The following is a 22,518-nucleotide window of genomic DNA, read 5'->3' as shown; positions in this document are numbered from 1 at the left end:
CTTCAATTTACTTTAAGAAGATGACCTTTTTTTTTAAGTCTTGAAATGTCTATATACTTCAATTCTCCATTAAACTCGATGCTCTTTTACAGATTAGAGTTTTTGCTCCATTACTCAAATTTTACCGGCTTAAACATTCAGGCTCTTTATAACCACAGTCTGGATTAGCCGGGTTTGAAATACAAAGTGTGAGTTTGATTCAAATCATTTGGCTTCAAATTCTAATTTCTTCAGCATAGTTACTCGCTGTCATAAATTTTATTACCTCCCTGGAGGAATAGTGGATTCAACAAAACTACTGACTTGTCACTTTAAAACTTGGCAAAATGACCCCTCTGTTAAATAAAACCTGTAGTTACAAGGAAAGGCAGGATTGTGTTGATATAATCACACTTTCTGTTTATTATTTTTCCTATGTTGGTGAAAAAGTGAAGCTTGAATAAAGCAGTTTTTAATTCTCTATAGAGATTTTTCACACTGGAGTATTTTACCCACAAATCACTACACTTTAAGTGCAGTTGTGAATAAGGAAATTGTGTTTGATCTAATTCTGATTTTGTTAAAAGCCACAATGATTTTTTTTTTTCTGTTTTGGTTGTGAATATCGGTACTGGTCATTTCTATGCTTATTGGATGTTTTTTTAATGAATCTCAAGGGTAATCTATATGAGCATTATGTAAGGGATGACTTTCTGGACGCCAGGAAGAATAGGGATCCTGAAAAATAAACACTACTTGGCTGAGAAATCTTGAAAATGAGGTACATTATTGTAAAAGATGTATTGATTTTGGTGGACTCACAGAGAAGCATATGGTCAATCCTGAGCCGTTTCTCTCAGTATCTATTGCCGAGCCTTAACATGTATCTACTTATTTGACATTTATTCTATATTCTGTAAATTAATGTGTATGGATTTTATTTTAAAGCCATCATATTATGCAAAATTCACTTTCTAATGGTTTTCCAAAGGTAATATACAGCCCCATACCTGGGGATGGCGCCCCAGAAGTGAAGAAAATATGTAATCTCTCTCTCTCCCTGGCTTGTTTCAGTTTTTAAAATGTTTGCTCTCCAACAAGTAGATCAGAAATCAAACTCTATAAAGCGTCATCGGGGTTTAGCCAATCCTAATCAAGGTAGGCCCTCCCGTTGACCCTCCCACAATTCAGCAGCTCTGCTCTGGCACATGGCACCAGGAGAGGAAGTACTTCCTCCTCTTCACAAGATGGGGCTGTATGGACGAGTCAGTCCAGCTCACACGGACACAGCAGCCATATCCAAATGATTGAAAATCAAGGAAAAGCTGGATTTGGGGCAAGAAACAATATGACTCCTTTAACTCCTGGACCTGCACCACCACCACCCTCTACTTTTTCACGTGACGGAGTGAGCGTAATCAAACATTTCATGAAAAAAATACCACGTAAATATTGGTTCTGCAATTGAGTATAAAGCTGAGTTAATAAACGTGCTTCATATTTAGTTGTCGTTTCACTTGACGCGTCGTCCAGCTTTTCTTCCGACCAATCACAGACGGCCGACGTCACAGTACTTCCGCCCTGCTCTCAGCCTGTCTTTCCAGTGGAGCCGCCGCTGAGGGTAGCTCGACGAGGAGTGGACCGTACGCAGCCCACAGGCTCCAAACAAACCTAAAGGTAGCCAAGGAGTCACTCCGTGTGTGTGGAAGCTTCCATGCTCCGGTTCCGCCGTCTTAAACTCTGGCAGCAGCGTTTGTCCACTGTGTTATTTTAGCTCTCGAGTCGGGAGGAGCGGTGTCAGTTAGCCGCCTGATAGCATTAGCATGTTTCAATGAGTGAAGTCACACGTTTTCAGCACAGCCTAATCAGCGACTAATATACGAACATAGGTCCTCTCAGACCTATTTTGGCACAGGTTGACACAGATGTTACAATATAAAACGGTTTGATTTCATTCTTGCAGATGCCACCAAAAAAGGCAGACCCGAAACAGCCCCCATTAATTGGACGGTTTGGAACGTCACTGAAAATTGGAATCGTGGGGTTACCCAATGTTGGGTGAGTATGTGCCCAAAACAAGATGGTTTTTAAACTTTCTAAACTGCTGCAGGGGAGATCCATTGAGTCGTGTGCATGATGGGTAGGTGGTCTGTATGTTATGTAGGTTTGGTGTGTGGTCATGTGGCTTAATTGCATTTTTAGGTACCCTGTGTGAAGTTTACTCAAACTTTGATGTAATACTTCATATATCCGCAAAATAAGGAAAGATCTGAAAGAGGGATCCCTCTTTTGTAGCACTTTTTCACAACTCAGGGTGAGGATGCTCTGGAGCTGAAGATGGAGGTGGACCTCGGACAGGCCACCGGTCCATCACACTGCAAACAGACAACAACCACATTCACACCTACGAACAGTTAAGAGCGACGAACTTAACCTGAACAGATGTTTTTCTACTGTGAAAGGAAATCGGAGTGCCTGAAACTTCCTCCACCACACGCACTCACATGGAGAACATGCAAGCGCCACATTAAAAGACCCCCCCCAAGTCCAACCCAGATTTACTGTGAAGCCTGATTTCTCCCCACCATACCACGGTGGAGCCTCAAAACTTCATTCACAATATAAAACTATTTTAGGACATGTAGTGCTTTTGTTTTGACTTATTTTGTCAATGTTTTAGAAAACTGGTTTAGCATTTGTGAGGGAAATGTTAATTTCTTTTTCTTTTATCTAAATCAGATAATTGCTTGATGACATAATTGTAAATTTTTGCAAACAGTCAAAATGCAATCAAGGACATGTCAACCTTTTTGACTGATTTTGTGAATGTATGTGAAAATGTGCATAAACAATTCTATATGTCTTACCCCCAAACCTAATACTTTCAAAGCTTACAGTACTTATCTTGAAAAAATTATCTTACTCATATTAAATAATTGAATTAAATTATTCCTATATTCAGGATCTAACGTTCTTCTAGGACGTGAGACAAAATGTCTAAATTGCAATGAGTATGTAATAACCCTTTTTAGAAGTTGTATAGAGGAACTAAGTGAATGAATCAAGCCTGATTGTTTTACTGCCCACTGTTTTGCAGCAAATCTACATTTTTCAATGTGCTGACTAAAAGCCAAGCCGCTGCAGAGAACTTCCCATTCTGCACAATCGACCCAAACGAGAGCAGGGTGCCTGTTCCTGACGAGCGATTCGATTTCCTCTGTCAGTACCACAAACCAGCCAGGTGAGTGTTGTCAATGTGTTTCTATTGCTAATTGTAGTTGACCCTGCGTTCACAGACTCTTGTTTTTGTCTCTCCAGTAAAGTCCCTGCTTTCCTGAATGTTGTGGACATTGCTGGTCTGGTGAAAGGAGCGCACTCAGGACAGGGGCTCGGAAACGCCTTCCTTTCCCACATCAGTGCCTGTGACGGCATCTTCCACATGACTCGTGAGTTGTCGGAGTCGCTTCAGCTCACACTCGGCTGATTCCTAAAGCAATTTTGGCTCACTTAAAGGATTTTAGTCAAGTTATTTTTTTTAGGCCTGGAGAGACCAATAGGATGGGTGCCTATGAAATCAGCTGTACCGCAGGAACGCATTTTATAAGTAGAATTTATTTAAAGGTAGAGTCTGTAAATACTCGTATACAATTTCATAAACTTGTGTACAACAGTATATCTGACTGTAATAAAGTTATTCTGTATGTCATCTCTGTAGGCCACTAATCCCCTCGGTAAATAAGTGAAGTGAACCAATAATTCAGTTGTGCCAGTGACATTTGTCACTGAGGGGGGAAAAACGGGTGTATTTATCTCCATGATGATCAGTAAACGATTGTTTTTGGTGCAGCACTGCTTGCTGTCGATTTGATTGTCTTTCTTGTTGTAGCTCACAGCAGCTGTGTGCAGTGTAGTGAGGGGGCGATTGCCAGTTTTGAGACACCGTCAGTACATTATCCAATCCAATTTATTTATAAAGCACTATTAAAAACAACTCAGTTGACCAAAGTGCTGTACAACAATATAAAAATACAATTATAAATACAACAATACAGTGGCAGCACAGAATACACTTAGAGCAGTAAAAGTCAACTTCAACACTGGTTAAAAGCCAGAGAGAACATGCGTGTTTTGAGATGTGATTTAAAAACATGAAGGGAGTCAGCCTGTCTAATGAACAGAGGAAGCTCATTCCACAGTTTGGGACCAACCACAGAAAACGCTCGGTCTCCTCTTAGTTTGCGATGCGTCTGGGGGACCGAAAGCAACGCTTGGTCAGCTGACCTGAGTGAACGTGCTGGGGAGTACGACACGAGCAGGTCGGACAGGTATCGAGGGGCAAGGTCATTAAGACATTTAAAAACAAATAACAGAATTTTAAAATCAATTCTAAATTGTACTGGGAGCCAGTGCAGAGAAGAGAATAGGTGAAACATGATCATGTTTTCGTGAGCCAGTCAAAAGGCGCGCTGCAGCGTTCTGAACCAGCTGCAGGCGTGTCAGTAAGGACTGACTGATGCCGGTGTACAGGGCGTTGCAATAGTCCAGCCGTGTCGTGACAAAAGCATGAATCAGGATTTCAAAATGATGTTTTGAAAGTGAGGATTTTATCTTTGCGAGTTGCCTCAGATGGAAAAAACTCGCCGTGTCAGCAATCCTAGGTTCACCAGGGCGGCAGTACCAGAAGTGCTCGGCCCCACTAGGAGGACTTCAGTCTTTCTGTCATTAAAATGTAAAAAGTTAGCAGACATCCAGGATTTGATTGCTTCAATACACTCCAAAAGTTGAGTGGCACTGAAAGCATTCTCACGCTTCAGGGGCACATAGATTTGGCTGTCATCAGCATACAAGTGAAATGACACCCCAAATCTATGGAGAACAGATCCTAGCGGGAGCAGGTACAATGAAAACAGGAGAGGACCAAGGATGGACCCTTGCGGTACTCCATACGACAGGGGGGCTGTGGAGGAAACACAATCCCCAACTTTAACACAGAAACTCCTCCCTGTTCAATAGGATCTGAACCATTTTAAGGCACATCCCCGAATGCCAACCAGATTTTCAAGGCGATACAGGAGGATTTCATGGTCGACTGTATCGAACGCAGCAGTTAGGGCCAACAGCACCAGAGCCACAGTATGGCCAGAATCATTCAACATTAAAATGTCATTAAAAACCCTTAATAAAGCTGACTCAGTACTGTGGAGGTTCTTAAAACCAGACTGAAAAACCTCAGGGATCTCATCTTCATCCAAGAATGACTTCATCTGAATAAAAAAAATTTTCTCCAAAATTTTGGACAAAAATGGGAGCTTGGAAATGGGGCCAGGCAGTCTCACTGTATGAGCTAGCACCAAAGATTTTAAGCCGTGATCATTATATTGCTCATTATTTGTCTGAGACAGCTGAACTCATGCAAGTGAAAATGGGTGTGGTTCGATGTTTGTCCACTGGATGGCGGTGGTGAGCCCAACTTTGCCTGGCGAGTTTAAATCTTCCGCCATTCTTTTTATTGCCACTCTACAAATGTCAACTCCTCCTTGTTTTTGCTGGACTGAGAATTTAGGAGATCTGAGAATGACTCATTACATGTGCCTTGTGGTAGAAAGTTTCACTGCAAAGGCAGGCGGCCAACACACAGGAGATTTAAACAATCGTTTGTTATATTGGCAGTGAGATTTTTCATGGTGCAAGTAAAAACATAAAAATAAAATCATACACAATGTGGTTTTAGCAAATATTTCAGTTGTGAAACTATAATTGAACAATGAAATAAATGATTGCACATGTTCTGTGAACTTGCATTGTTGTATAACTATAGTGATTCTCCTGCTCATAATATTTTAATCAATATTTAAGGAAATGCTTGCTTATTGTTTGGAAAGACATCTTCAAAGTACTACTTTGAAAAGCTGGTGCTGAGTATTTTCTCTGACCAATAACTTGTCATGAAGCAGCTTGGTTTAAGTTCAGTACTTTAGTTATCACAAACAATTATACACAGTGTAATAAGATTTTAAAAAAATTAGCAAACAGCTGCATAGAATTTTATCAACGGTTTCAGACATCTTGAAATTGTTCATTTTACAGTAGCTGCTTATTGATTTAACTGTTGTGGACAAAGTCGTGAGTAAATAAACACAATGACTAGAATCTCTTTAAAGACCTGAGGAATAAAAGGAGTTTATTTCAGTTTGTGTAATGAATCTAGAATCTACAGAAGTGTCACTGTTAAAACAAAACAGAAACATGTCCGTTTTAATTTTTTTTTTATATGCGTCCATGGATAAAGAGACGTACCAGTCACTTTCTTGATGCACTCAAAAACAAACTGGCAACTTTTGTATAATTATCTACTGTTCCACTTTAAAACTGAAGTCATTTTCTGCCATATGTGGGTTTGTTTTTGTTTTTGTTTTTCTTCATTATTCATGAATTGAATTCTTATAATACCAGACTGCTGATTCTTGTGGGGTTTTTTTTTTGAAGGTGCGTTTGATGATGAGGATATCATCCACGTGGAGGGAAACGTTGACCCAGTGAGGGACATTGAGATCATTCACGAGGAGCTCCGGCTAAAAGACGAGGAGATGATCGCTCCCATTATTGACAAGCTGGAGAAAACTGCTGTCAGGGGCGGAGACAAAAAACTCAAACCTGAATATGTAAGGCCAGAGTTTTCCACGAGTTCTGCTGGAGGAGGAAGATTCAGCTCAGTAATCTGTTGATTGATTTTCCTCAGGACATCATGTTGAAGGTCAAGACCTGGTTGGTCGAGGAGAAGAAACACATCCGATTCTACCTCGACTGGAATGACAAGGAGGTAAAGATGAGAGCAGAGAGAGTTTTTCAACAGGCGGCGGCGTCGTCTCGCAATTTTCTAACCTAACCTATCAGACACTTCTTCAATCACAGCTGAGTGTGGGTGTTGAATCAGATTACACCCTGGTAATCCATCACAGTGCAAACGCACAGAGACACTCAGATTCACACTTACAGGAAATTTAAAGTCTGAAAGTAACGTCAAATATCATGTTTTGGAACTAAGAGACGAAAGTGTAGTACCCAGGGGAGAAAACCAACAGAGTTGATAATAACACTACACAGAACAGCCCCAGAGACTCTAGCTTTATTTATATATATATATATATATATGTGTGTGTAATCCAGATTACTGCATTGTAGGAACCTGTGTATGTCAAGACTCTTTGCTGAATTGTTTTAATTTTTCTGTAATTTGAACCCTGCCGCCATAACTGATGTTAACCTTGCTGTGAGGTGGGAGTGCTAACCACTAACATGTAACAAAACAATTCAGACTATCGTTCGTCACAAAACGGCAGTAATGGTGTTGAGCGTTTGGATATTTACAGTAAACAAACGGTCTTCAAAGGAACTTCATCAAAAAACATGTGATAGGCAAGTTTGTCTTAGTAAGCTTCTACTTCCTCCTTTCATTTTGTGTATTTACTATTACATAATCATCCAATGGATGCAATTATATCTACTCAGATTGGATTTATATTGAGTTTCTGGCTGTAGACTTGTCAGAAATGAGAAGCTTGTTACATTCTACTGAATTTTATCTCAACAGTCGTACTGCAGAAATCTCAGTGACTTCTGTGGTGACGAGTATCTGGGCACCGAACGTTCTCCAACCATATCATATGATTTGTGGTTATTGGCTGTACTCCTATCCTTTCAACAGTGGCAGAATACGCTTAACTAAGTTTAAAATGTAATGTTTTTGTAAAAACCGATGTCTGGTAGCTTTTTCATCAGTTCTATAAACGTTATTGAGACTAATGGCTTTTCAAATTCTCTCCACAGATCGAGGTGCTGAACAAATACTTGTTTCTGACATCCAAGCCTATGATCTATCTGGTTAATCTGTCGGAGAAGGACTACATCAGGAAAAAGAACAAGTGGTGCGTTCGCATCCTCCTTTCACCGACTAAAGCTCCTGGTTGTGCTTCATGTTTATTCAGAATAGCTCATCTCTTTTGTTGGTCTCAGGTTGGCAAAAATCAAGGAGTGGGTTGATGCTCATGATCCCGGCTCGCTGGTCATTCCTATAAGTGGCGCTGTGGAGTCCAAACTGTTCGACATGGAGGAGGACGAGAGGAATAAATTCTGCGAAGAACATAAAACACAGAGGTCAGACTTGTTAAAGATTTATTTTCAGCAATAAGAAGGAAATTTAATTAATGGTTTGTAGACGTGAAACAAAGGCTGAAAGCTGCAAATCCACAAAATTACAAAAGTGTGAACGAGAATCTGATGAATGCAGTAAAATCACCCTAAATGTTGAAAGAAACTTGAGCTTTAAATGCTGATGCGTCAGCTTAAACGTGGTCATCTCTGCTCACGTTTGTTTCTGGTGTGCCTGTAGCTCTCTGACCAAACTGATAAAGACCGGCTACGCGGCGCTACAGCTGGAGTATTTCTTCACAGCGGGACCGGACGAAGTGCGAGCATGGACCATCAGGGTGAGCGATGACATAACACCTGAAATATTTAACTCAAATTCATAATTTAAACCAGATTCACTTTTTTTCCCAGGTATTGCTTGTCCTCTAATCCATGTGGCTCCATTACAGAGCAGCTTAACATGCAGTGTAAACATTGTTTATTACTGATCTATACACATCAGTTATATCTGGAGTTTCAAGTACAGGTTGCAGGTTATTTCCCTTGTCATTATTGCACCACTTCACTAAATATTAATCTGCTGTACAGACGAAGGAGTTCTGGAAGCAGCCCACTCACCAGTAAAATGACCAGGCTGCTGGGACCGTGTGAAACGAGACAGATTTTTAGTATCTCATGGCTTTTTGCTTCAAGGCTTTACAGCTTTAAAGCTTTTTATGAGATCTGATTTTTCTCCGAGCTCCTTATCGTGTGTATTCTTCTCTGCGCTGAACCCCCTTAAGGTGGGATTGTGTTGATATATTTTGGGATGTTCTGTTGTCCCCCCAACAGAAAGGTTCCAAGGCTCCCCAGGCTGCAGGAAAGATTCACACCGACTTCGAGAAAGGCTTCATCATGGCCGAGGTGATGAAGTACAGCGACTTCAAAGAGGAGGGCAGTGAGAGTGCCGCCAAGGTTGGTGTGTGCGTCGAGGCTGCTCGGAAGCTTAGAAGGACTGCGCCGTTAAATTTGTGGCACTAACGCCTCGCGTCCTGGTAAATGAGCCAAAGGTCATCGTTGTGGTTTTTTCATCTTTGTTTTCGCACTTCTTTTCCAGGCTGCAGGGAAGTACAGGCAACTGGGCAGAAACTACGTGGTGGAGGACGGAGACATTATCTTTTTCAAATTCAACACACCCAACGCACCCAAAAAGAAATAGAGGCCCACACAATCTCCGGGGAGTTCACTCGAGTACGATTCAGTTTTTTTCCACCAGTGTTGCACTGTGATGGTTTTTATCCTTTTCCGAGTACAAAGCATCAACTTGTTGTCACGGCTTCTTTTTTTTTTTTCCACTACTGAAATTATTACATTCACATTAATCCCTCAGATCTTCAAAAGAAATCCGTTTCGTTTTTAGTTCATCATGTTTCAGCTTTTCTACATCAAGGAAGAAGTGTAACTGATGGAAATATTACCAGAAGTGAAAACAGAATACAAAGGTATGCAGTGCTTTTCCATGATTGTGTTTGAACACACGAGGCCTTTTTAATCATTTACACCACAACTCTTTCATTTTAAAGAGTTTTCCTTGGTATTTTTTGAGTTGGAAGGGATTTTTTTGGGTTTTCTTTTAATTCCTGACTGATTCCTGCATTTCGGTCTTTATCTGACATTTGTCATTATAGTGGTTAGGTAAGATTTTAATCAGTGCAAAGCTCGTAGATGATTCATAAACCACCTGTTGTAATCTTAACGGTTGCAGCAGGTGAAGTTTACTGTTAAACTTCAGTATTTTTCATTCATCATTTTATGCTTTTCCATTATTTATGATGCAAGTTGGTGTTAACAAGGAAAATGCAAAAATATGTGGTGTTCTAAAAAGGATTGTTTTGCTTCTCAGAGAGAGTGAAGGTCATCAGTGTTTCACTTGGAGCTGGACTGGATTGTGTTCTGAGTATCAGGAATATTTTATAAAGAAGTCTCCCTGATAGAGCCTCGACAAATACATGAACAGTGATGCGTAAAACTGATTTTATTGACTTGCTTTGTGCTGGTGTGAGAAGGAATCCAGGCACTTCGTATTAAGAACTCGGTCTGTGTAACAACAGTGCTTCACTGTGGATTTTCAAGACTGCACATATTCAAAGTACTCTGTTTGACCTTCCCTCACTGCCTCCACAATAACAATGTCTCATCTACTTGTCAAAGAAGTTCTCACATTGTGGATCAAATTGTTTTAACCTGAAGGGACCCAAGATATAAAGATCATTTTTCGCAATATGCATGTTTCAATAAAAGGAAACAAGCAGAACTTTGGTTTCTGTGTTTCTCAATCTTCTTCATGTCACACAAATCTCAACAGAGGATGGAGTGCTGAATGTAAACTGCTTAATGGTCTAACTTTCTTTGTTCTCTTTGAAATCATTTAAACCTGGAGAGAGACACACACAGAAAGATATGAAGCAGATTGTGCCCTACTCAGCCATTTTAATAAGTTGAAAAAATAATATGAATACATTATAAACCCATATATAAGACAACAAAATAGACATGTTATCAATCAGAACAAAATCTAGATTTTTTTTTATTAGTTCATTTCAGACATATGGCACTTCACATGTGTACAACCGCATACTTGCCAACATCCATATAGTCTGCATATACACACATACATATACAGCCTATGATGATAATATAAATCGATACCTTATGAAAATATATTCTGAGAAAATAATCTATAAGTGTACCCACACCCATATAAACATAGACACGTACATACCTCATATATGTAATTAACATGCCTGAATAGGCGAAGGAAGAAATAAAACTTATCAAATACTCCATAGTTTTACTTACAAATATCTTTCTGTATTATTAAGAAAGTGTGTGTGTGTGTGTGTGTGTGTGTGTGTGTGTGTGTGTGTGTGTGTGTGTGTGTGTGTGTGTGTGTGTGTGTGTGTGTGTGTGTGTGTGTGTGTGTGTGTGTGTGTGACCACAAGGGGAAGATGAATATGGAGGACGAACTCCTCCAGTATGAAATGTTCCCTGCAAACCACAGAACTCACTCAGTGAATCCTTCCTCCTCAAAGCCTCCTCCCTCTTCTTCCTCAAATCTTTGTCTTTGGGAAACCTTCAAAATGAAAGCGGGAGATTTGAGAGTCACAACAAAAACCTTTTCAAAAGGAGATTAAGCTTTATCTCCTTCTTTGCTGTTTTCTTCCTTCAAATTTCTTACAACCTTTTCTTCAACAAAACCCCTATTTTGATGCATATATGTTGATAATAAACCAAAGCTGCTGAAACTGAGTGAGCTTGTATCAATCTATTTACAGTCACATATCAGTGTTTCTCAGTCAGTGAGGAGGAGGAGACATGAGAGGAATCTTACTTCTGTTAGGGTGAAAGAATTACATGTGAACAATACAGCCTGTGTCACCTGGTAAAATGTGCTGGTCAATGTTATACCTGCAATATTTGGTTTATTGCTACAATAACATTCTTGAGTCAGTTGTAATCAAAGTCTGTGGAACATGTGAATTATAAAGTCTCAGTTGGACTAGTAGCAGGTGAACAAGATTTAAACAAAGTGTAACTCATGGCAGCTGCTATAAGTTCACCGGTGGACAGAAATACACAACAATAGGTTCATATTCGCAAAATTCAAACAATAGTAATGTTCCATCTTACCTGTGAAAAGTAATCCCCCGAGCCCTGCTTTCTACAGTCTGCTGATTTGTACAGAAATACTCCACACGGTGCTCTGGTGTCTTGGATTCTCTGCTGCTGCAGGTTGTGTTTACGGACTTGACGACCGGGCCAAGATGGCGGCCGTATTTCCTGCTCCGCGGCAGCCTGTGCGGCGTCTACTCCCTATTATGTCTATGGGGTGCGCTGGCAAGGACTTACGATAGGCTGTAGTGTACATTTGATACAAAATATAACAAACACACCCCAATTTATTTTAATTCTTTTTCCACACCCCTTGCGGTCGACTTGAAATCGGTCCTGGTTAGGCACTCCTGAGTTAAGTTGAAACGGGAACGTTTTAATTAGACTGTTTTCAACGAACCTTTGCAATAAAATGCATCTGTTGAGTTGTAGTTATTTTCGTCTACTATATTTCGAGTTTAAATGATGTCCCCTCGATATGTTTAGGTTTTTAGAGCATTTTGTACAAAGTGTACCAACTATTGTGGAGCTGAGGTTTCAGTAATTGACTCAAGATATGTGAAACAGTGCCTAAGAACTCATAACTTAGACGACCAAACACAGGCGTTTACGTGTAAAATTGCCGCAATAGAAACAACAAATTACACCAGCAACAAAGACACATACATTTTCGTCATATGTCGTTACTCTGGCTGAAATTTGGTGTGTAATTTGAATAGAAAAGGCGCTTTTTTCCAGGTAACTCTGTTGGGATTTCGACACGACAGCTGCATTCCTTCAACAAACAGGAAACACAACGCGCTGTTAAAAAATCCGATTGGCGTGGGGCTGACCCAATCACAGCTCAGCAGCGCCCTGATTGGCCAATCGCCTCAGAGAAGAAGGGCGGGACTTCCTGTAATGTGATGCAAATTGGTCGGCGAACGCGCGTTAGTCCCGCCTCTTTGTGTTTCCCGCACCGTCAATCAAAATAGAAAAAAAAAATCGACCCGAATTCACCGATCAACACTAGCCCGCCTTTGATAAAATAATCATGTTCGGAGTTCAGTTGATCCGATAATCCTCCCGGTTACTACCAATCACGCTATGACTGGTACGTAAACATTTAGGGCATCGAAGCGCGCGACTACTCGGTGAGTTTGTGGAGCTACAGCGCGGCGAGCTGCGTCTTTTTATCTCTGCTCCGCTGCTAACTAGCTCGATATGGTTAGCTGACCGAGCTAGCTGGCTAGCCGCGGAGTTCACAAAGTAAACAGTCGACCAGGGCCCGAACCGCCCGACAATCTCCGCCGCAAAGTTGCATTTCACATTCGGCTCCTTTCGGACTGGAGAGTGGGGATGCTTTGCGAGCGTTTCTGGCAGGCAGGAGTTGAAGATTACAGAGTTTTGCTGAGTTTCCCCCTCTCTCCCTGCTAGCGCCAGAGCAGCCTCTGAAACAAGGAGAAATGGCGTCCGCGGACGTGGACAGCAGTCAAAGCGAGTTTCTGCAAGCCGGCGGCGCCGCGGAGACACAGGTATCCCCCGCATCTCACTGCTCGTCTTTCTCGCTCGCTTTCGAGTTCTTGCTTGTGATTTTGAGAGGATGAAGTTCACACGTTTTAACATTTTGATGGCATGGGGTGAAAGCCGTACACTTCCTGTGTTCCCCTCAATAACGGCCACCCACTTTACCCCCGTAAAACCCGCCCATAGTGGGTAGGACACTGGAGGCAGTCACTCGGGTCGGCTCGCTGGAAGATAGCCGCCGTGTCTTGGCTCGGAGGATGCGCTGGTTGCGATAGTGTAGCGGGATATGGTTGCACATAATCGGAACAAGTGGCGTTCAATTGTGTTGTAATAGCCACCCATCCCCCACACCGAGCTCCCAGCCTGCTATCTGCGGCTGCTGCTGGCTGCATGTCCTCTGGATGTTTGATCATTTGTTCTTTCCATCACGATCTGCCTCTCACCCCCTTCACGAGATCACAAATCTGTTCCGTGATCCACTCCAACAGAGGATAATTAGGGCTGGCTTCCGCAAACACTTAGTAAAGGCTGATATTAAATGTCTGCCCTGATATGCAGCCTTGCTTTTAATACCCATTGTATTATTTATAGTACACGTTGCCAGGCTGGTTGAATTATGACAATTTGAGGTGGAGTTCTTGTACAATTATGCATTCCGTTTTAACCTTTAAATTATAGTCATTGTGTTATGGTGCCTTAAATCCAGCATATTATCAGCAAGGGCATTTTTAGCCGTTTGTAAGTGAACTGATTTTGTGCATTTATACTAATCTTTTATTTTATGTGAAAATCAGGAATACACCCAACAAAACTTGTATAAGAAGTATTGAAGGATTTTCCTTGTCCCTGCTCACATCCATCCGTATGCTGTACCACTTTGTACAACTTAGGGAGTACACAGTTGCAGGTCCATCACAGGACAAACACACATTCACTTCAGACCATCTCACTAGGAAACCAGTCTTCACCGCTGCATCTCTCTTCTATTTCTGCTTTATTATATGTTTGTGTCGCCGAGACTGAAACCTATTCTAGTTAATCTTTGGCAAACCCGCACCGGTTACTACTCCTCAAAACATATATGTTTTCATGCGTACAGTGCTATGCTTAGAGTCTGTGAATGAAACCGACATGATGTATCTGGGCGTCGTTGGGTCTGAACTGTCGGTGTGTGTCGGTGCTTGCACCCTGTCCTGGATGCTGTCTCATCTTTGCACCCTGTTGTCTGGTACATACTTCTGCCTTAGTGACCCTAACTTGGATAATGTGTGTACGGAAGATGAATGGATTAACTTCTATATTTCTTTGTAGTGTGTGTGGAACTGTGTAACACGTTCATGCACTGCTTCGTCTTATACAGACACAATCCGAACCGTCTATCCTGTCGTAAAACGCTTCACTTGGGCAGGTCTCCGTCTTTTGGTGTCATTTACGACTTGCTCTGTTCTCTTCTTCTGCCTGTGTAGAAGTTCAACAGTGGGTGGGCTTTTGATAAATCAGCTCAATAACAGTTTTGCAGACAATAGCCAGGCAGCTCGTTTCCTTCTCCTTTTATCCAGGCATGAGGTGAATTGCTGTCTCCAGGTTGAAGTGTGATCTGTCCTTGTTAATTAGTGCCAATTGTCCCCCTAGACGACAGACATGTCGGCCATTCAGCTGACGGGCTCGGACCGCTGGGAAGTGTTAACCCCCGTCTCCACCGGGAAGGAGGACCAGGGAGTCGTTCACATTCCAAACTCGGGGATTGTCACATCCAATGGGCAGTACGTGCTCCCTATTGGGAACCTTCCCAGCCAGCCGATCTACGTTACAGCTTCTGGGACTGAGGCTACAGCGAATGGAGTGTCAGGCATTCAGTATCAGGTAAAGTCAATCACAACATTTCAGACATTAAGAAGGTCAAAGTAAGGATTGCGTTTAAAGAGTTCGCCCCGTCTTCCAGGTCATCCCCCAAATCCAAAACGCAGATGGGACAATTACAGGATTCTCCACACAGGGATTGGACGACGGCTCGGGACATATCCATCTCCTCCAAGACGGCAGCCAGGGAAGTATCGGGATCAGCGGCACCTCGACGACGACCACAGACCTCCTCACGCAGGCGGGGCAGATCCAGGGCGTCTCGCTGGCTGGAGGCTCGGCGTACACCGGGGGCTTGCCCGTAGGGCTGTCGAGCAACATAACGTTCGTCCCAATAAACAGTTTGGATCTGGAGTCGTTAGGGCTCACTACAGCTCAGACGGTACCCATCGCGACGGGCGTAACACCCGAGGGCCAGCTGATCATGAGCAGCCAGGCGCTGGAGAGTCAGAGCCAGGGCGCCGGCGCCAAGCACTCGCTGGTGACGGTGAGCGACCCCAACGCCAACCAGGAGCTCTACGTGCCAACCACCACTTCCTCGTCTAACTCCTCCCATCTGCCCGAGACCATCGACGGCACCGGCGTGCTCACCCAGGCCACCGCCGTGTCTGCAGGCGTGTCCGACCCCTCGTCCTCGGAAAACTACAACTCCCACAATCACCTGCAGCAAATCCAGGTCGGCCTCCCTCTTTGCACGTTCCATCACACACACTTTTCTATGCACACTGCAAATATAGCCGAGACAAAACATCTGTACTTGTTCAGTACTTAAGATGCAGAGCTGTTTATGTTAATGAGCTAAAACTTGATGACATTTTATTTACTGAACAGTCATACAAATCAGAGGTCAGAATAATAAGATATGGAAGAATAGTTTTAGACAAAAAGTTGATGCACAGGAGTGATCAATAAAATCTAGCTTTTTGGGCTTCTTTATAAATATACGATGTAGTTTCGTAGTATAAACAATCTTTTCTATGATGTAAATGAGAAACTGTCATCTTCCCTTGGCGGCCCGCCACAGGAGTTTCCAAATGTTTTGCTCTGTTTAATGGACAGTGCTCACTCAAACTTTTTCACAGCAATCGAAGCTCGGTAAATCGGGGAAAAGAGCTGAAACATTTCCAGCTCGTCTGCAAGATCCATGTTTTCCAAATTAAAATACAAAGCGACTCATATTTCGGACAAAATGCGAAGAGGAAATCAAGAACAGGTGCAAATGTTTGGTGACATTTGGTACAAAATGAGAATTTTTCATTTACAATAACCAATAAAATCCAGTAACAAAGGAATTGCTGCGCTTTTTAAAAACCTTGAGTTTGTTCAAGAGGCTAGAGAGGCTCGCTTGTAACTGGAAGTTTGCTGGTTCAACTCCCTCTGCTGTGGCTCCTGAGCGTGACCCCTGACCCACAAATGCTCGGCCTAATCCGGTCAAACCCGCGTGGAGATGATCTGCTGTGGAAGAAAAGAGCTGAAACACAAAGCAAACGTGACGTTTCTTATTACCTTTAGGTTCCTATGTCAGAAACATTTACTGGCTCCTGAGCTTTCTTCATGGCAGCTTTTGAGTTTTCAAGGAAATTCACCTTTATTCATATAGTGTCAGTCACAAGGTAAACATTTCATAACTCTTTGCATGAACAAACCGGAGAAAAACACTTGATTCTATTGATTATTTGTTAAATAATAATGATCCAGTCTGACTGAAGGATTGACAGGATAATGTTGCAGATGTCTATGACTTTAATCTCTTTAGTCTTTTTAATGATCCAGCCTGGTTGATAATCAGTAAAAAGCTCCTGACTTCATTAGTCTTCCAGTCCTCTGAGGTGAAGTCTTCAGCTTCCTCTGAGAGTCGTCGTCGTCGTCGTCGTCGTCGTCGTCGTCGTCGTCGTCGTCGTCGTCGTCGTCGTCGTCGTCGTCGTCGTCGTCGTCGTCGTCGTCACGATCGCCTGAGGCGCAAAAAGCCGCAAACACAGAAGGCACAGAAGGCTCTCTCACTCTACAAACAAATTCTATATTTCTATTAGCCACAGCTTTAAGGTCACATCTTGTCATGTGATGTAAGTTTTCACTGATGCGTTCGGCTCATTTAGTTTTGAATTCACGTGCAGTCGGTTTGTAGCAGCGGAGCGTCACGTGTCCACATTATTTGCCTGTCTGACAAAACTGGTTTCCATGTCGGAAGAAGACTTTCCCCCGCGGGGCTTTCTAACCATGGACACCTTTCTGCGTGAAATCCACCTTCCTGCAGGTGTCGGCCTCCAACGCCTCCACCCTCTCGCAGCCCATCCTGCACCTGTCGGGGGACGGTCAGGCCCAGGTAGCCCAGGTGGCTCAGGGCCAGGACATGAATGCAGGTCAGACCCTGCAGAGCGTGCAGCTGGTCAACCCGGGGACCTTCCTCATCCAGGCCCAAACCGTCACCGCCACGGGACAGATCCAGTGGCAGACCTTCCAGGTGAGAGGCTCAAAGCGTCACAGGTCACCGCAGTGACATGACTTGTTCCAAACGGTGGCAACGATCCCGTTTCTCCTCAGGTTCAAGGTGTCCAGTCTCTTCAGGGGCTCCAGTTGCCCCAGGGGCAGGGCCAGGCCCAACAGTTGACCCTCGCCCCCGTCCAGACGCTCCCCATAGGCCAGAGCGGCCAGGTCAGCCTGCCCAACCTCCAGACGGTCACCGTGAACTCCGTCACTCAGGCTGGAGTTCAGTACTCGCAGGGCGACGACACAGGCAGTCCGTGTGGTACGAACACACACACACACACACACACACACACACACACACACACACACACACACACACACACACACACACACACACACACACACACACACACACACACACACACACACACACACACACACACACACACACACACACACACACACACACACTCTTGCTCCTCTTTCCCAGCAGATCTCTGGGACCTGGATCTCTGACTTCCTCCTCCGAATGTCTCTTCCAGGTATTCAGATCAAAGAGGAGCCCGACTCAGAGGAGTGGCAGCTGAGTGGCGACTCCACGCTGAATCCCAGCGACCTGAACAACCTGCGCGTCCAGATGGGGGACGAGGACATGGACACCCCGACCGGGGAGGGCAAGCGGCTGCGCAGAGTGGCCTGCACATGTCCCAACTGCAAAGAGTCCGGAGGAAGGCGAGTGTCCGAGAGCACACGACCACCCTGCGTCTCTCTCTCTGCCCGCTCGCTCGCTCACTCACTCCTTGTGTCCGTCTCACAGGGGTTCGGGCATGGGGAAGAAGAAGCAGCACATCTGCCACATCGCCGGCTGCGGGAAAGTCTACGGGAAGACGTCTCACCTCCGAGCTCACCTGCGCTGGCACAGCGGGGAGAGACCCTTCGTCTGCAACTGGATGTTCTGTGGGAAGAGGTTCACCCGGAGCGACGAGCTGCAGAGACACAGGAGGACACACACAGGTCAGACGCTCTCCTAAACCCTCCCTGCTCACTCCCAGAGGTGAACAGGAGGATTACAGAGATGACTCGACCTCTCAGGGGCCTTTGGAGTTGAAACATTCACTGCACAACAACATTTTTGTACATTAAGCGCACGCTTATTAGATTAGGTTGATCTTGATTGATCCCTCAGGGGACAAATCCCCCCGAGGAATTAGTGACATTTCTGCAGCTGTACAAACATTATGATTGCAAAGAAGAAAACATCATCCAGCCATTCATGGCCGTGATCTAACTCTGGCGCCGGTTCATTGCTTCATACCCGATCAAACCGATCGGCTTCACTTCTGTAGCTGTTGAACCAGCTCGCTGCTCCTCTGGCTCCACGCCAGCCACACCTGATCAAAGCAAACAACCGAACCTGTGAGAAGTATTCCGCATACTTATATTCCCGCTTTTGTTTAGAAACGACGTGCACCCGAAACAGGAAGGCGCTGTGGCCTTTGGCCGTTTCACACCGAGCGCCGCTTTAATTTAAACCTGTTTTGTTGACAGAGCAATAAATAACTTTTATCAGTGTGGGAAGAAGTGGGACTCTGGTAAATCTTCATTACTGCACCGCTCAAGAGGAGTTGTTGAGGGTCCGTCCATCTTTAAAACCGCCTCACACACAGAATCACTTCAGTGGGAGGCGAGCAGCGCTCCTGCTGAACATGCAAACTGCACACAGAGTCCTGACTGGACACTGAGCGCCACAGTGAGGCCAGAGCGCTCCTTCTTATCGTGCCTTTATTGTCATTTTCTTACTAATAGAAAATACAGTTTTGTCCTTGTTGAAACAAGATAATATATTTTGTGTGAAATTGGTATGCTGGGTCTCTGACCATGTGCTCGTCCTCGCAGGGGAGAAGAAGTTCGTGTGCACGGAGTGCTCCAAGAGGTTCATGCGTAGCGACCACCTGGCCAAGCACATAAAGACTCACCAGAACAAAAAGGGCGGCGTCCCCTCCTCCACGTCTCCGCCCACCACCGAGACCGTCATCACCGCCGACGGCACCACGCTCATCCTCCAGGCCACCGCCGCCCACGACCTCGTAGCCAATCAGGAGATCCCGCTGCAGCTGGTCACCGTGGCGCCCGGCGAGGTGCTGGAGTGAGCGTGCGCTCTGAGAACTGGCCTATCACAGGGACCTCTTGGGCTTTTCTCTCCCCTCTCTTACCTTTTTTTTTTTTTTTTTTTTTTTTTTTTTTTAATTTTTAATTTTTTCTTCTTTTATTTTTTACATATGAATATATACGTAAATATATATGACAAATATATATATTTTAAGTAAGAGTTATCTTGACTTTATGTTTTGTTTTTTGCAGTCTTTTTATAGGCGGGCAAAATGAAATAACATTAAAATGTGGTTGCTATGTACACACTCGTAAATAGACACACTTACACGCACACACACACACACACACACACACACACACACACACACACACACACACACACATTAACACTCACAACACAATGAAATGCCTTATTTTGTATAGTACTCTTGTATAAAATGCTGGAGGTGCATGTGTTTTTTAAGCTTTGCAGATGTAACTGTAATGGAGAAAACTTTGTGAATGGAGGAGGAGAATCTTCTGGAAGGAGGAGAAGGAAGTGGTTGAACCTCTCTGGGACAGTTCAGATGAAACGGAGCGCTTTGTCTGACGCAGCGCGGCGTCCGCCGACCTGTTGCTTCACTCTTGGTTTTATTTTATTTTTTTATTATTATTTTTTTTTTAAAGGAGCAGTTCAGCATTTTTACTGTATTATTTTAATTTTCTATCAGCAGCGAGAAACGGAAGGTCTGAAGGTTGTCGTCTAACCAGCTGCTGCTCTAGGAACTAACACCCCCACCCTCACCCCCACCACCTCCCCCCGCCGCCGCCGCCGCCACGTCATAACCACGCTCAGATTTGAAAATCTGAGATGCTTTATGGACGTTTGTCTTTATGTCGATGGTACGACTGCCGACCCCCACACAGCCATACAGGTTCTCTCACACTGTCAGCCAACTGATGGCGCCGCACGCCCCACGGGCGGAGCGTCGGGGCAGCAGTGCCGCTGTTGGCGGGAACGAGATGCAAGCCACTCCAAGAAAGAGAAAAGAGCAACTTCTTCCAGCCTCCGAGCAGAATGTCCCATCTTGTCCTCACGAGTCGGCCGCTCGTCCACGTTTAGAAACACAAAGTCTTTTTCTCCTTTTAGCCGTTTTTTTTTTTTTTTTTAAATGTGTAAATTCTGCTTTTTGTTTCTCGTCTCTTTGCCGGTGTCGTTTGAATCAAAGCCACATGATCGTGATCGAGAAAAACGGATGCAACAAATCATCGGCCCCCTCGAGCGGGTGTCTGTGTGTGAGTGGGGGGGTGGTTTGGGGGGTGGGACGCTTTCTGTCATTCAACATTCCAGTTGGACTCCAGATGATGTGGGATTCGTTTTGCAATAAAATAAACTGCTCTGTTGGTAATTTTGACCAGATGTCCCACAAAAGGAAAACAATCATGCCATTGTCTTTGTTTTAATTTGAATTCATGTAACCCCCCCCTCCCCCCTCCCCCTCAGTTTGTCCTCATGTTTGTAGCATTCATTTTACATGTATATTATTTTTCACTTTGTTTATAGAAGCCATTAGTTACCTTTTAATTTGTTGTATCGAAACCTTATTTTAAGTGATTTTTTTTTTTTTTTTTTTTAATGAATTGATGTAAAAATTGAATGTTACTTTTGTAAAACCTTTTTTCAAATGGATCACAATAAAAGTCTGAAACCTTCCAAACCTCCACAATTCAATGCTTTGGGAAGTAATTAGTTAATGGAATTTTTAATAGTTTACGCATTATAATTATTGGTTTAACCAACTTTGCCTTTTCCCATTGTAGTTTTTTCTTTTTTATTATTGTTTCACTTCAAAGCAGTTTTCCCAATTTTAAGTTTCCTGATCGTTCCAGGTTCGACACGTTTGTCACTAAAAAGCATCAAATGCGTTCATAACTTAGAAACTGCTTTTGTTTGTAATTTGTGGCTGCAGATGCGTCAGTGGAAAACACACCAGTGGACACTGGATCGTCTCTTTATTGAGGAATTTGTTGTTGTTGACAGTTGAAATTGGAAAACAATGAATGTTACAAGAAACAGAAAATCCTCTGATTGTGTGCTGTCCGACACACACACACACACACACACACACTGTCTCTGCTGCTTCGTACTTTGTGTGGCGACCCAGAGAAGCTTCAGGCATCTCGACCTGAGAGGCGCAGTAACGGGGAGGAAAACTGGAGGTTTATTTTTATTTATTTTTTTCTTGATCTTGATTTCTTTCCCCAGAAACTGCGAAACATGTGAGAAGTTGTCAGAGGTCCACCCAGCGAGTGAAAGTCCCTGGAAGGTCCAAAAGTTTGAAGAAGAAAAACCGGGAGGGCGAAACCTGCAGTATGATTTAATCTCATGTCCTCTTTTTCCCTTTGTGCTTTAAACCACAGCCAGAACCAGAACCAGAACCAGAACCCCAATCAGTGCAAACTAACAGACTCATGTCCATCTCTTGGAATAAAAAAAAAAAATACAATTTATAATCATGACTCGCTTCACAATAATACATTCTCATTGGTTGCACTCACACAGACACATAAACCTGTAAAAAAAGATCAGCGACGACGCGGTTTGGAGCTCTCAGCACCGGGACCCGGTCGGTCGGTCGGTCAGCGGAGAGGCTTCTCTTCAAGCAGCGAGCGTTCATCGCCTCGTCCCGGTGGATCCTCACAGCTCCGTGTGGCCTTCTGACACGAGCACACAAACACTCATGGTCACTTGGAGCTGCGTGTCATCGAACGTAGAAACAGAAGAGCTTCACGGCTTCAAAGGATCGAATCTAAACCGAGTTCAAAAACAAGCGGGACTGGTTTCAGGTGTGGGAC

At 43.7% G+C, this 22,518-nt stretch overlaps 3 protein-coding genes across 7 annotated transcripts in view; 2 read left to right on the top strand and 1 right to left on the bottom strand.

The window, feature by feature from the left end:
- Positions 1 to 1,172: 1,172 nt before the first annotated feature.
- Positions 1,173 to 10,420, top strand: LOC308119630 (obg-like ATPase 1). 3 transcript variants are annotated; one of them, XM_080479781.1, is made up of 12 exons: positions 1,173 to 1,387; positions 1,571 to 1,656; positions 1,943 to 2,037; positions 3,077 to 3,220; positions 3,298 to 3,425; positions 6,466 to 6,641; positions 6,719 to 6,799; positions 7,807 to 7,904; positions 7,993 to 8,133; positions 8,369 to 8,465; positions 8,959 to 9,081; positions 9,224 to 10,420. In XM_080479781.1, exons 3-12 carry the CDS (start codon positions 1,943 to 1,945, stop codon positions 9,323 to 9,325), a joined length of 1,185 nt encoding a protein of 394 aa, XP_080335907.1. In that variant the 5' UTR covers positions 1,173 to 1,387; positions 1,571 to 1,656; the 3' UTR covers positions 9,326 to 10,420. The 3 variants fall into 3 exon arrangements, with proteins under 3 accessions (XP_080335907.1, XP_080335906.1, XP_080335905.1); XM_080479780.1 differs by having other exon boundaries at positions 1,216 to 1,387; positions 1,485 to 1,656; XM_080479779.1 differs by having other exon boundaries at positions 1,222 to 1,387; positions 1,513 to 1,656.
- Positions 10,421 to 12,763: 2,343 nt separating this feature from the next.
- LOC308119397 (transcription factor Sp3-like) lies at positions 12,764 to 19,779 on the top strand. Of its 3 annotated transcripts, none has more exons than XM_080479384.1 (9): positions 12,770 to 12,871; positions 13,195 to 13,292; positions 14,917 to 15,147; positions 15,227 to 15,820; positions 17,399 to 17,605; positions 17,686 to 17,890; positions 18,114 to 18,303; positions 18,389 to 18,585; positions 19,468 to 19,779. In XM_080479384.1, exons 1-9 carry the CDS (start codon positions 12,865 to 12,867, stop codon positions 19,719 to 19,721), a joined length of 1,983 nt encoding a protein of 660 aa, XP_080335510.1. In that variant the 5' UTR covers positions 12,770 to 12,864; the 3' UTR covers positions 19,722 to 19,779. The 3 variants fall into 3 exon arrangements, with proteins under 3 accessions (XP_080335512.1, XP_080335510.1, XP_080335511.1); XM_080479385.1 differs by having other exon boundaries at positions 12,803 to 12,911; XM_080479386.1 differs by lacking the exon at positions 13,195 to 13,292 and having other exon boundaries at positions 12,764 to 12,871.
- Positions 19,780 to 21,638: 1,859 nt separating this feature from the next.
- The window catches only part of uggt1 (UDP-glucose glycoprotein glucosyltransferase 1), a 33,444-nt gene continuing 32,564 nt past the window's right edge, over positions 21,639 to 22,518 (bottom strand). Inside the window, exon 40 of the mRNA XM_080480143.1 lies at positions 21,639 to 22,380. Coding sequence (XP_080336269.1) covers positions 22,361 to 22,380 — 20 coding nt within the window. The 3' untranslated portion in view covers positions 21,639 to 22,360. The remainder of the gene's footprint in view (positions 22,381 to 22,518) is intronic.

Source organism: Lipophrys pholis, assembly GCF_963383615.2.
Source record: "Lipophrys pholis genome assembly, chromosome: 14".
NCBI lineage: Eukaryota > Metazoa > Chordata > Actinopteri > Blenniiformes > Blenniidae > Lipophrys > Lipophrys pholis.
Note: the sequence above shows the minus strand (reverse complement) of the source record. Positions and strands in the feature narration are given on the sequence as shown.